At 41.0% G+C, this 15,114-nt stretch overlaps 1 protein-coding gene across 1 annotated transcript; it reads right to left on the reverse strand.

The window, feature by feature from the left end:
- Positions 1-2,830: 2,830 nt before the first annotated feature.
- On the reverse strand, positions 2,831-3,367 carry LOC127790492 (UBP1-associated proteins 1A-like). Its single transcript, XM_052320065.1, has one exon. It carries the CDS (start codon positions 3,365-3,367, stop codon positions 2,831-2,833), a length of 537 nt encoding a protein of 178 aa, XP_052176025.1.
- Positions 3,368-15,114: the final 11,747 nt, after the last annotated feature.

Genomic DNA, 15,114 nt, shown 5'->3' on the forward strand with positions numbered 1-15,114 from the left:
GAAGAAGTAAAGCACAGGGAACAATATCAGAGACTTGTGGGCAGATTAATCTACTTGTCTCATACGTGACCTGACATTGCTTTTGCAGTGAGTGTGGTGAGTCAATTTATGCACTCACCAGGGCCAGAGCATTTTGAAGCAGTCTACAGAATCCTAAGATATCTGAAAGGTTCTCCTGGAAGAGGCTTACTATTCAAGAAACATGGCCATCTACAAGTTGAGATCTACACTGATGCAGATTGGGCAAGAAGTGTTAATGATAGGAGATCTACTTCAAGCTACTGTTCATTTGTTGGGGGAAACCTTGTCACCTGGCGAAGCAAAAAATAAAATGTTGTGGCTAGAAGAAGTGCAGAAGTAGAATTCAGAGCTGTTGCTCATGGAATCTGTGAGGGGATGTGGATCAAAAGGATACTTGAAGAGCTGAAATTTCCTCAATCAAAACCTATAAAAGTTTATTGTGACAACAAGGCTGCCATCTCTATTGCTCATAATCCGGTATTGCATGATCGTACGAAACATATAGAAGTGGACAAACATTTCATCAAGCAGAAGCTCGATGCTGGAATAATATGCATGCCATATCTTCCAACAACTGAACAAATTGCTAATGTTCTAACTAAGGGTCTTCATAAGAAGCAATTTGATAAACTTATTGGCAAGCTAGCTATGGAAGACATCTACAAGCCAGCTTGAAGGGGAGTGCTGGAAATATGCTAAAATCAAGAGAGATTTGTCCTTGATCCTAGAATATTCTAGGATCTGAGTTTTATGTAAATAATATGTAAATATAGTAAGTCAAAGATGTAGTTTAGGATGCTGTCAATATTTAGATTATTTCCTTCCTTTTTTTGTTCATAATTCTCTCCTTAAAAGAGGATGTTGTTCTTGCTTATTTCAATCAATGAAGACAAATTGTCTTTGGTTATTTCTAAGACAATATATCCTTACTAAACATGCAATTACCTTTGCTATCATGGTCCCCCATCATGATAAAAGAACCATGCTATGCTTCCATAACTAATTTTAATAATTTACAAAAAGGATGGTCATGAACATAAAAACTTAACAAACATTGAACTTATCTTCCAATATATCCCTTACTCAACATACAATTACCTTTGTTATCATGGTCCACCATCATGATAAAAAAACAATGCTATACTTCCATAACCAATATTAACAATTTGCAAAAGCATGGTCATGAACATAAAAACTTAAGAAACTTTGAACTTATCTTACAATATATCCCTTACTCAACATGTTATTACCTTTGTTATCATGGTTCACCATCATGATAAAATAACCATGCTATGCTTTCGTAACCAATATTAACAATTTGCAACTGCATGGTAATGAAGATAGAAACTTAACAAACTATGAACTTATCTTCCAATATATCCCTTACTCAACATGCAATTACCTTTGTTATCATGGTCCACCATCATGATAAAATAACCATGCTATGCTTCCATAACCAATATTAACAATTTGCAAAAGCATGGTCATGAAAATAAAAAATTAGCAAAATTTGATCTTATCTTCCAATATATCCCTTACTCAACATGCAACTACCTTTGTTATCATGGTCCACCATCATGATAAAATAACCATGCTATGCTTCCATAATCAATGTTAACAATTTGCAAAACTATGGTCATGAACATAAAAACTGAACAAACTTTGAATTTATCTTCCAATATATCCCTTACTAAACATGCAATTACCTTTGCTATCATGGTCCACCATCATGATAAAAGAACCATGCTATGCTTCCATAACCAATATTAATAATTTGCAAAAGCATGGTCTTGAACATAAAAACTTAACAAACTTTGAACTTATCTTCCAATATATCCCTTACTTAACATACAATTACCTTTGTTATCATGTTCCACCATCATGATAAGATAACCGTGCTATGATTCCATAACCAATATTAACAATTTTCAACAGCATGGTCATGAACATAAAAACTTACTTTGTTATCATGGTCCACCTTCATGATAAAATGACCATGCTCTGCTTCCATAAAAAATATTACGAATTTGCAAAAGCATGGTCTTGAACAGAAAAAAGTAAAATACTTTGATCTTAGGTTGCAATATATCCATTTCTCAACATGAAATTACTTTTGTTATCATGGTCCACCATCATGATAAAATAACCATGCTATGCTTCCATAACCAATGTTTACAATTTGCAAAAGCATGGTCATGAACATAAAAACTTAAAAAACTATGAACTTATCTTACAATATATCCCTTACTCATCATGCAATTACCTTTGTTATCATGGTCCACCATCATGATGATAGGATACCAGATAGCAATTTCACAGCAATCGAATATCAATGGTTTCCAATAATTTGCAGCAAGGAAAAATAAGAACAATAGGACATTCGAGGGGCTCTTAACTCTCCCTAAGACTCAATACCAAAATCCTCTCTCTAATATTCTCCTAGCCTCTCTTATTTATAGTTTGTTATCCAGCGACACTCCCCTCCAACGCCTCAGCTATCAGCCATGCTCCCTTGGCTGCTCTTCCCTTTTTTGCCCTCTAACTGTTTTTGTCACTTTCCCCCTCTCCCAACATCCTATTCTGCCCCTTGCTTCTTCCCTCCTATTTCTTTGCTGGTACATGTGACTAACAAGGGTCCTATCATTACTTCCGCCCATGAAACTCACCTTGTCCTCAAGGTGAGGCTCCACCAAATTACCAGCTTTCTCATATTTTTGCTGGCCCAGATTTTTAAGATCAGAAGCAAATAGTGTCCCAATCATCGGTAAGGTGCCCTCCTTGGACGTTACCAGATCCGCCATCCTTGACATCAAATTCCGATCTTCTTCCTCAGCTGCTTCAATGCCTTGGCCGCTTCCCGTCTCGTCTTAAACTGGACGAAGCTGTAGCCCTTGGTCTTGCCCATGACCCGGTTGAAGATGACTTTGCAATCCTCAATCTCGCCGTATGACTCGAAGGCAAAGACTAAGGTTTCTCGAGTCGCGACCCACACGAGGCCGTAGACGATGAGCTTGCGACGAGATATGTCGCGATCCGCGACATCGTGGAAGTGAGTGAATAGGAAGGCACCGGACACAGCGGTGCCGACAAGGAAGTTAATCCGCTGGAACCTGGTGTAGGGCTCAAGAACTTTCTGGATCTTCTCGAGCTTGGTCTCACCGGAGGAGGAATCATCGTCGGCGTCCGAATCGGACTGAATTGGCATCGCGGTGTCTTTGGTTGGGACTGGAGCTTGGTATTTCTGAAGCTTCTTCTTCTTCCTGCAGTTCTTCTTGACGCTTTTGCTGTCACCTTGTGGTTGTCTAGTCACCGCCTTTTTCTTCTTCGCCTTGCCCTTCTTCGCCATTGCTTAAGCAGAGATGCGATGGCGGCGCCCTATGGCTTCGTCTTTCAGGTTTGCTTTCTTACCCACACGAATCTCTCTTCGTCTCCGTCGCTCCCACTGGGCCCATGGAGGTGCAGCACCCTCCAAACACAGTGTTGTTGTGTCCGTCTTCTCGTCAGCCAACACCGCAACTCCCAACCCCTCACCCATCGCCTTAGCGAAGGCCGAAGGCCAGTGTGATGAGGCGGGGCTGGGCATCCCCCATTTTTGTGCCATCATCGGAGGAGGCAATATCATTGCCCGCTGGTGATTTGAAATTGGGGACGACGGGGCCTGACCTTTGTTTGGGCCGGGTCCAACAATCCTTCCACGAATCACCAGATTCATCTCCTCAATTGGTTGGGCTAGGTCCATCATCTGCTCCAGCCCAATCGGTCTTGATACCCTCATCTCGGCTCGGATGACCGGCCCTATTTCATTGATAAAGTGGCCCTCCAATGACGCCTTTGGCATGCCTGTGAGCGGTGAGGTAAGAGTCTTAAAGCCAAGGCTAGTCCTTGACGGAGCCCAACTGTCGACGCGCAAGGAACCTCTCATCCACCGTGCCTTCCTATGCTGTCCTGAACCTATCCCTCAACATCGCCGTGAGCTCCATCCAGCTCCTCACCCATCGTCGTCTTTGCTCCCACTGGAACCACGACAGAGCTGCTCCTTTAAAGCATGAGGCCGCCGACTCCAACTTCTCCGCATCGGACAGCTGGTTCACCAGGAAGTAGCGCTCAGCCCTAAAGACCCAGCCATCTGGATCATCTCCCTCGAAGTTGGGTATTTCCAGGTACTGCTGCCTTCCTACACCATCAACCCAGCCGCCCCCTTCGCCACTTCTCCCTCCAGCTATCGGCGTTCCCTCCCTTGACACGGGCGAATCCGCAGGTTGGTCTTCCTCATCACACTCCCCTTTTCTCTCTCTCCCTTGCTCCTCCCGTCTCTCCTCGTTCTTCCTCTTGCTCGCCCGCTCCTGTTCTTCCCATCTCGCTCGCATCCTCGCAACAGCTCTAGCAGGTTCGCTAGGTGTCTCTCCATCTTTTGAAACGCACTCTTCATTGCATCATCTCCCAGCGGAATGCCTTCCACCCTCATCTCCGAATCACCGACAGGATCGGTCAAGTTCACCATTAGGATCGAAATGCTTTGATACCAAATTGATAGGATACCAGATAGCAATTTCACAGCAATCGAATATCAATGGTTTCCAATAATTTGCAGCAAGGAAAAATAAGAACAATAGGACATTCGAGAGGCCCTTAACTCTCCCTAAGACTCAATACCAAAATCCTCTCTCTAATATTCTCCTAGCCTCTCTTATTTATAGTTTGTTATCCAACGACACTCCCCTCCAACGCCTCAGCTATCAGCCATGCTCCCTTGGCTGCTCTTCCCCTTTTTGTCCTCTAACTGTTTTTGTCACTTTCCCCCTCTCCCAATATCCTATTCTGCCCCTTGCTTCTTCCCTCATATTTCTTTGCTGGTACATGTGACTAACAAGGGTCCTATCATTACTTCCGCCCATGAAACTCACCTTGTCCTCAAGGTGAGGCTCCACCAAATTACCAGCTTTCTCATATTTTTGCTGGCCCAGATTTTTAAGATCAGAAGCAAATGGCGCCCCAATCATCGGTAAGGTGCCCTCCTTGGACGTTACCAGATCCGCCATCCTTGACATCAGATGCCCCTGAATCATTGATCCATGGAGCAAATTTTAAGGAACTTGACAGGGCTAAAGGAGTTCTACCTGAATGTGCCAAAGAATCATTAGGTGTACCAGGTAATGAATTTGACAGTAACAATGCAAAGAGTTGATTGAATTGCTCTTTGTTGAAGGAACCAAATGTAGAGGGGAACGTCTGACATGGTGGCGGTAGGGACCGATGATCTGTTGACTAGTAAGTGACTACACATTGCAGATCCAGTCATCCTTTGCCTTTTAATCTATGTTCGCTGGGTTTGCTAGATTTGTCTGGCGGATCTGGCCTAATGAGTCAACTCTAGTTGACCAAATTTGAAGCGGGTCGAATCAGACCTAAGTCTAGCAAGGATTTGGGTTTGCTAAAACTTGGCCAGCAACAATGGAGAAATCCCATCAGCAGCGGCAGAAGTTCACTGGAGAATCGACCAACTTGGTCGGTTCGACGGCGGATAGCGATGAAACCCCCGGGATCTAAATGGGCTGAGTGAGACAAGTCCAACGGTGGTAATAGTGTTGCGAATGGAGCAACCAAGAGAAAGATCAAAACACAAATAGTTTCAACGCCCAAATCTGATGGGCGACGCGTGGTAGCTACAACTGTGGCTGGGCTCCGAAGGGGTGGCCAATCTGAGGCCAACGATGGTGGAATGAGCAAGGCAACTGAAAGGGTTGCCAATATGAGGCCGGCGATTGTGAAGGCATTGATGGCGCAAGCAAGGCGACAAAGAAGGTAGACGATCTAAGGCCGACGATGGTGGACAATGGGCTACAGACGACTGAAGCTAGAGATATGCACATAACTTTTGGAAACGACGGATGCTGGAATGACAGATAAGAGACACTCTGTCTTCTCCACTCCTAATGCTTGACAGCAGCAACGGATTCGTTTGCTAGAACAATGGCAGATCGATGGCGGCTCCGGGTGGCTCTAATACTATATTAACAAAGGGAGATGGAGAAAATGATTTTCTCTATGTTCTATCTCAAATTGATACATGGATTCCCCTTTGGTTTTATAGAGGAAGATAACAACATAAAAGAAAAGGATAAAAAAGGAAAGAAGAATATGTTTTAAGAATATTCCTAACATATACTCTTAACAGAAAAATATTTCTACAATTACCAATATTAATAACTTACAAAGCATGGTCATGAACACAAGAGTATACAAACTTTAATGTTGTCTTCCTACATACCTCAATCTATACACACTTGCCATTATTATCATACTCTACAGTCATGATAAACAACAATCCCAAAGCTTCCATTAGCAATATTAACAACTTGCAAAATTGCATGGTCATTGACATAAAAGTATTCGAACTTCAAAGTTATCTTCCAATATACCTCAAATGTATATACACTTACCATTATCATGCTCCACCATCATGATAAAATTAACCATACTAAGCTTAAATTACCAATATTAACAACTTGCAAAGCACAGCTATGAACATAAAAATATACAAACTTGAAAGTTATGTTTGAGTAGACCTCATTCCATATACACTTACCACTCTACCATCATGATAAATAACCATGCTAAGCTTACATAACATGAGATAACCTAATATCTTCTTAAACTGTAGAATTTTTGAACAAATTGCAAGTAGTATGTAAAATACCTGAATCGCAACGAAATGATCGAATCTAATTTGTCTACCGACCTCCGTAGAAGAGAACTATAAAAGGTTTCTTATACGTCCATCCCTTATCCACCCGAGGCTCGAATGGTGATGCCGGAGTAAGTATATGAGCGATCAGAAACTAATTCTGATTGTTGTGTATTTTTCATTTGGCTCTATGCATATTTATAGATATCACATAGATATAGATAGGCATATCTCTTTAGGAATTTGAATTTAATTCAAATTCCAATTACTTATTCTATTATATTGTTAAAATTCAAATGTTAATGAATTTGAGACAAATTCAAATTCATAACATTTATCTTATCACTAGGGAACTTATCCCAATGTAACCGCAATTCTAACATAAACTTGTACATCATCTGTAAAATGGTTACAAGTTTACAACCACCCTCAAGTGACATTACTTACATAACCCAACAAAATAATGTTCTTCAAGACCCTTCAAAACCTTGGCCACTCTAGATAACTAAATAAACATACTTCAATAAAAGTCCTTAAGCATGTTTACATAACAAAACATATCAAAATAATGCCCCCCAATTTTCTTCACAAAATTTGGCCAACACTAGGGATTTCATGTATGTAGGCTTTTTTTGCACTATTTCTTCAAAAGAACTGTTATGACCCTATGAGTAATAAAAAGGGTATTATTGTAATATGGTAAAATAGTTTGTTTGGGATATTCTAGCAATTAGTTAGGTGCACATGGCTGCATGTGCAAGGCTGTTAGGGACAAATATGCCTATATAAGGCTGATGTAAATAGAGGAGAGGTATGCTGAAAAATTGATATTGAATCTTTATTTTCCTCTCTACATTTCTCTCCAATTCTCCCTCTCATTTCTCTTTATTACTCTCTCCCTTTCTACTGATTTCTCCCCCCATTTCCCCCTCCTACAATTCTAATTTCATTCCCCAATTCCTCTTTTACCTATCACAAACCCTAGGTTCGTGACAAATGGTATCAGAGCAGTCGTTCTCGGCTGTGAGTTCGTAAATTCAATAGTGTTCGATCTGATTTGGAGGTCCCACCGGGAGTCGAACCCAGCTCGCTGGATTCAAAGTCCAGAGTGCTAACCAGCTAGGTGAAGCAGAAGACAGGTTGCAGGAGCTCCGCTGGAGTTGACGACAGGGGCGAGGAAGGTGTCACGACCATTACCAAACGCGACTAATGGGTAGGAAGAACCAGAGGAGGATTCACGACTAGAGAGAATGACTGGTACGGGAGATCCGCTGAAATTGGCAACGCGAACAGTATCAGAGGCAACGTGAACTGAGGAGCCTTCGCAATCGGAGTCCATCGAAGGTGATCCAGCAATAGATTCGGAATGGGCGAGGCAAGATGTTGACGAATGGCAGCGAATTTTAATAAATCTTGCTCGAAATTGAAGACAAGACAACCTAGGAAAGTGTCGACGGTGATACCGAGTTGAATCTGAAGTCAAATTAGAGTGGTGCAACAGGTATTGGGTCGGAATCGGAGCGACTATTGAAGGTGGAACAGTAGGGTGAATCACTATTGTTTTCTGAGTTGCTGTAGTCGATCAGGAGGCGAGGCGAGGCGAGTGTAGGGACTTCTGCAACAGGCGAACAAGAAGGCAGAATCGGATCCGTTGCTTAGCGGTTCATTTTGCTAGAGGACTGAAGATCACTAGCTGTGGTGAGGCAATCGCTAGTCCTGGGCGATTGTTGTGAAGTAGAAGAGCAGGTGGATTGCGGCTATTTCCAAGGCTGGGCAGTGTGGGTCAGCAAGCCGAAGCAGATTTGGCGGAATTGGAAGCCAATTCATAAAATACTACAGCCATCAAATTCTCAATTTTGGAGAATTCTGCTAGTTGCAGCACAATTGAGCAAGGTAGGCGAAGCCAACCCAAATCTCTGCGGATTCCGTTTGAGGCGAGCCGACTTGGAGGAATTTTGAGTCATAATTGAAGGTGATTTTGACGGTGATTGTGGACATAAGTGATCGTGAGTCGCTTTGGTTGAGATTTCAACTCCGACAATTATATACTTCTACGGATAATGGAAGTAGAAACAGGCTGATTTCCAAAAGGTTGAGTTCCGGAAATTGATTCCGATGTCTGGTTGATAGACGACTGTCATAGCATTGTGGGTTGGAGTTCGGGAGGTGGACATCGTCGGCAACCTAGCCAAGTAAAGTTCGATCTGTTTAGTCTATTGCTAGCTGACATGATTAAATTCCAAGAGAGAGAGAAACCCTTCGTTCAGACGTTTGAATTTGGGGGGCGAAGCAGGGTGGACAGCGCTCCAAATTCTTGGCCTGTGTCTCGTTCTGCTAGCGAAAGTTCTGCCAAGGCAGGCAGTGCGTACATGAGGCCATGGGAGACTCAATGGCAGTCAAAGAAGGCTGCATTTTCAGTAGGGTGTCCTACTCATGAAGTTAGGAGAGGCTGTGAGCAAAGGGAAACAAAGGCAGCCAAGGGGAACAGTGCATACATGGAGCAAATGAGCCCTAAATTGTAGCAAAATAATGCTTCATTTTCAGCTGGAATGGAGCCTCAATGGCAGCCAAAGAAGGCTGCATTTTCAGTTGGCAGCAACAAGGAACATAAGGAGGGGATCAACCAATTGGAGAAAGGAATCAACAGTGGGTTTGATGTAGAATGCAAGGAATTCGATCGAATGTTTCGCGAGAAGTTGCAAGAATTTGTGATGATACTTATTAAGAAGTATCATTACAACTTTCCGGTGGAATACTTTGATGATTTTTACGGCAGTTTTAACAAAGATGAATTCCTTAAAATGGAGCAGCCGAAGGAGAAATTTAGGAGGTAAGAAGCAGATTCATTGTCTACCTCCAATACGGAGTGGAAGAAGTATGTCGGCCTAGGTGGAATGGACAAGAAAGGTGACAATAATGACAATGCTGGCAGCTATAGCAGACTTTGCGGGAGTTCGGTACAAGGTGTGTGGGCAAAAGGAGAATTAAAGTAACACACCGATTCCTTTGGAAAAGAAGTTCTCGATGGTGATGTTTTGGGGATTCTACAACAAGAGCAGTCCAACTTTAAGGAAGAAGGGGAAGATGAGGAGGAAGAAAAAAGTGAGGAAAAGGGATTGGAGGATGACACTCAATCAATTGACAGCCTCTCAAGCACTCTTACTAGTGCTGAAACACTTGGCCAGGTGTCAATTATTAAGCAATCGTTGGCTAGAAGTGAAGTTGCAGCAGCTCCTAATGTTAATGCTCACAAACAGCCTTGGTATGAGTATTCAAGGAAAGAATACAAACCCCCATTGCTGCATTTTGAGGCTGTTGTTGATATTTCTGCTGCAAAACATGGTTGTGGGTTGAATGGGGATAGAGTAATAGCAACAATGGCTGAAGATCTGCCCTTCTTACTTGTTTTGGATGGTAATGAAGTTTTCCCTATTGAAATTCTGGGCCAATTCATACTTGGAATTGATCTTGAAAACCTAAGAATGAAGAAGAAGAAACCTAGAAGTAGAAAGAAAGAAAGGAGGATTATTCGCATAGAGAAGGTTGGAATTGGATGAAGAGCAATGGTTACTTGCGGCAAGTTCTTGGGGACAAGAACTCTCTTATGGAGAGGGGAATTGTTATGACCCTATGAGTAATAAAAAGGGTATTATTGTAATAGGGTAGAATAGTTTTTTAGGGATATTCTAGGAATTAGTTAGGTGCACATGGCTGCATGTGCAAGGCTGTTAGGGACAAATATGCCTATATAAGGCTGATGTAAATGGAGGGGAGGTATGCTGAAAAATTGATATTGAATCTCTATTTTCCTCTCTACATTTCTCTCCAATTCTCCCTCTCATTTCTCTCTATTACTCTCTCCCTTTCTACTGATTTCTCCCCCTATTTCTGCCCCATTTCCCCCTCCTACAATTCTAATTTCATTCCCCAATTCCTCTTTTACCTATCACGAACCCTAGGTTCGTGACAAAAACATATCAATAAATCCTATGAGTCTATGCCATAACATTACAAAGTCAACAGTAAACCCCTTGAATTATCTCCCTTGGCTAAAACATGCCCGCAAAGTTGGGCAACATTCTCTTTGTAATTCTTGCATCACATGCTTTCGAAACATAAAAAATTTAGTGTCTAACATGCTGGCAGCATTGGCACAGTAGCCTCTGGGGCTTTCCTGTGCTTTATCTCCTTTTGGATTTTGTTTTCTAGATGTTAGTCTTGAGAGTTAGAGAGAGGGAGGGAGGGAGGGGGTTCAGCCAAAATGGGCTGGACTCGACTTATACAAGCACACAGGTTGCCCTAACAGCCTCCATGTGCTACTGAGAGAGAGAGAGAAGGGGTTCAGCCAAAATGGGCTGGACTTTGACTAATGCAAGCACAGAGGTTGCCTTAACAGCCTCCATGTGCCCCTGTTTGATTGCGCTAGGCTTGCCATCTTGGTGGGCCTTTGTGGGGCTGGAACCCTTCCTATTTTAAACAAAAGGGGCCCCAGCTCCCTCTTTTTTCTTTTTCAAATTTGGCCCGAGAAAAATCCAAGCCTGACTTTTTTTTTAATGTGATAATTTTGTGGATTGATAGTAATCCCTTTTGCACATATTTTAGACTTTAAGCAATAGTGTATCTAATAATCTGAACTTAACCTTGCTTGTGAAGTGATAGTTCATTGTGATTGTTTAGGTGCTTTTCTTGCTTGAAGGTTCCAAACCAACTCAAAATTGGAAAGAATAGTATATTGTAGCATTTGAGCTTTCAATTTTAATTGCATGTTTCCTTCTCCATCTACTTGAATTTGAGTTTATATATCTATATCTAATATATATGAATGGAGCTAGTGTATGATCATGATGACAAGTTGAAAAGCTTGTTTCTCAGATCTAGTCGGGGGTTATGGCTAACAATTACTTTCCAAACTTACACTCTTTTGCTGTTATATTCACCCCTTAGATGCCTGTCAAATTGACTCTAGATCTGGTTTAACTACTGACAGGGTTAAACCAGTAGCTCAACATCAGTGTTGTTCATCCAAATGGTGTGAGAATATGACGTTCCTCCTATTGGTTCCTTGTTCATTTTCTTGTCCTGCAAGATTGGGTATAGTACATCTGGAGTTCTCCACTAGAATTTTCTTCTCTTATTCCAGGACTTTTTGTCAAAAGAATATCTTGATATCTTTGCTACATAATTTATATGATACTACCATTGTGTTTTTCTTTTGTCTTTCTTTCTTACGTTATCAGGTTTTTTTACTATCACATTTTTTAATTTACTTTTCATTTCAGAGTTCAGACACTGCCAGCCTGATTCTATAAAAAAAAAAAATTACCATCTATTCGGGGTGGACTACTTGAACCCAAAAACAATTGTTGACACTACTCCAATCAGGACTGGTTAGAACGAGTCTCACGAATTAAAGGTTATTTTACCAACTCTACTCATGGATTTGGAGACGTCCAAATTACCTCGCCTATGTACCATATCCCATGTAGCTGAATCGCATAATAATTGTTTGTTCAAATCCTATCATCATATCATGACCAACTTTAATTCCTGGAACTCGAAATTTGTTATGTTTATTGGTTGAAATTTTGCAGAGAATATATGGCCCGAAGCATGTTAGTTTAGAGGGTAGCTAGGTCTTTCTCCTCAAAGGTTAATGAAGGATTGCAGGACTCAAGCGGGGGATGGAAATCAACATTATTTCTTTAGAAAATTATGTTTAAATGAAAACAGTTTTCAAATAAAAGATGATGAATTCTGTTTTTCATGCTTTCAACTTCACATTGACCGTTATTTAGTATTTGTGGTGTGAACTTTAAATATGTGAATTCACAAAACGACTAGTATTACAATTTAGAAATGTTAGTGCCTAATTTAGAAAATCTTTCAAGTTGAACGATTTATGTAACATTGAGTGATTTAAGTCAAAAGTTTAAAAAAAAAAAATTCAACTTTATACACCCATAAAATACAAACATCTAAAACAGATGACTAGTATTACAATTTTTTCTGTGTTGTCATGTTGTACCCTCCTTGTGAAAGATACCCAAGCCTGTACCAATTCTAGTGTAGAGGAATTTCACTAGAATATGAGGTACCAAGCCTATACCAATTCTAGTGCTGTCATGTTGTACCCTCGTTGTCTTTGGAGGCCATGCCATGGTGGTAATATGAGAATGAGGTAGAGGAATTTCACTCTTAACATCATTAAACCACACATGCACATGCACATGCAAATTCTAAGGGCAAAAAGCATAAAAATGCCCTTTTAACTTTGTCTTTGGAATCATTTGGCCCCCTCAATTTTAGAGTAGATCTATCATCTTGCTCAATTGTTAATTTGGAACAATCATACATCTCACCTTGTAAATTTGAACCAATCGTGCACCTCCTTTTTTCTATTAGCATTGTGTGTGAAGTCACACACGGTATAGGAGTGTGATGGGTCAACTATAGGTTCCAACGCCTACAGTTACTACAACCGACAACCCATCGACTGGGAAGATAAGGAAGATGACGGACCAGCCACTTACATTCATCGCGTTGATCGACTGAGCTCTCTCACACGAAGAAGCACAAGACGACCAAGCGACCCACCACGCCAATCTAGCCTCCCCTATGTTGATCGACCAACCTCTCTCGCGTGAAAAAACACGAGAAAAATCACCAAGAGACCCATCAGACTGACCACCAACCTCCATCGCACCAATTGACTGACCACCCTTGCGCAAATAAGCACAAGGAAGACGACCACCAACCTCTATCGGCGGACTAACTGCATGTCTTCCTCGTTGCTAACCCGCCTGTAATATTCCAAATTTTCTAAAGAATTCAAGAGTAATTTTAACGTGGGTCATAAATAAAATTATCTAAAGATTAATGACTTAAGTGTAATTTCATATAGTTATAAGTGTCAAATTGACTGAAAGGAATATCCCGGAGTGTAATTGTCTAAGGAAAATGATATGGTATCGATGAGCGTCTCGAAGTAGGATTTATTGTGTTAAAAGAAAACGGAATTGAGACGATTTTCAGTACAACTAAAATACAGTTTCGATTCATGTTGAAAAATCGAATCATCGTAGAAGACTTTCGAAAAATAAACGGAACCTTAAAGGGGCTCCAGTTTTTCATAACAATCAACCCTGTGGTGCCTTCGGGATGAAACAAAAGTCCTATGAAAGCGTAAGGATGAAATCATCATTATCGAGTAAGTTTGAAGTTATTAATTTTGCATTTTAAGTATCGTAATGCAAATTAATTTCATGGTTGAGGGTGTATTTGTAATTAATGAAATGCCCAAGTGTAATAGGGAGGAAATATGGGATTTAATTGTGTAAATTCTCATATATTGGTGTAGTATATGTAATATATAGATATATATACATAAGTGCATGTGTGCTAGTTGCAACTTCTGGGAAGCTTTCGCAAACTTTGTGGGGGTAAACAAGGAATGAAAATGAAGGGAAAGAGAAGCAAGGTAATGGTTGAGAGCAACGAAAGTAGATCGAGAGAGTGAGTGAGATGAAGGATCAAGAGAGAGGGCCGATCGACCATGGCAGCAGCTGCCATGGCCGACAATGAAGCTCAACAGCAGAGGCAGTGAGTTGGATGGCTAATGGCCGATCGACAACAGCAGCAAGCACGTGTGGTATTGCTCGAAAGCAGCAAAGATGGCTGGAGGCACGACCATGGCTGCGGGCAGCAAGCAACGGTGGAGCAGGCAGCAGTGCAGCAGTGGCTGCTGGGGCAAGTGACGGTCGGTGAGGGCGGTGACGCTGGTCACAGTGGCAGCCGACGGAAGTGGGTGACAACTAGAGCGCATGGCGATGGCTGTGTGTGCATGGGGATGCAGGGGAGAAGAAGATGAACAGGAAGAATGAAAAAAAAAATTATGAAAAAATGGAGAAAATTGTAGAAAAATTCTAGAAAGATCTAGGACTTATTTGAGGCTTGAGGAGTATGCCTGGAGCCAAGAAATTGATCGGGCATATGTTTTCAGGTTAGAGCAAGCATACCGAGAAAGCTTGAGAGGCTAAGTTAAGGTGAGTAAAATTTCTTAGAAAATTCAGAAATGTTATTTTATGAATTGTTATAGTGAAATATTTGAGAAAATAATTGAGAAATATTTAGTTTGAATTTATTAAGGAAAAATAGGAAGAAATAGAGAGAAAAATAAAGAAAATGTAAGAAATTATGAAAAATAGATTTTAATGCTTATTTAAATAAATATGATGATCATGATGATTTGAGATTTAAGTGGAAGTGACTGGTCTAAATTTTAAGATTGACACGCAAATCTAGACTATACATGTATTTTGGGACAAGGTGTGAATATCGAGGTAGTCCGATAATCTTGAGAAAGTAAGTGGTACTATTCAGCTACATTTAGTTATGAAAATGGCTTGTAA

The sequence above is a fragment of the Diospyros lotus genome, chromosome 1 (genome assembly GCF_014633365.1).
Source record: "Diospyros lotus cultivar Yz01 chromosome 1, ASM1463336v1, whole genome shotgun sequence".
NCBI lineage: Eukaryota > Viridiplantae > Streptophyta > Magnoliopsida > Ericales > Ebenaceae > Diospyros > Diospyros lotus.

Bases quoted from the DNA above. Each gene is read 5' to 3' on its own strand.
- LOC127790492 (XM_052320065.1), bottom strand. From the start codon at position 3,367: ATGGCGAAGAAGGGCAAGGCGAAGAAGAAAAAGGCGGTGACTAGACAA.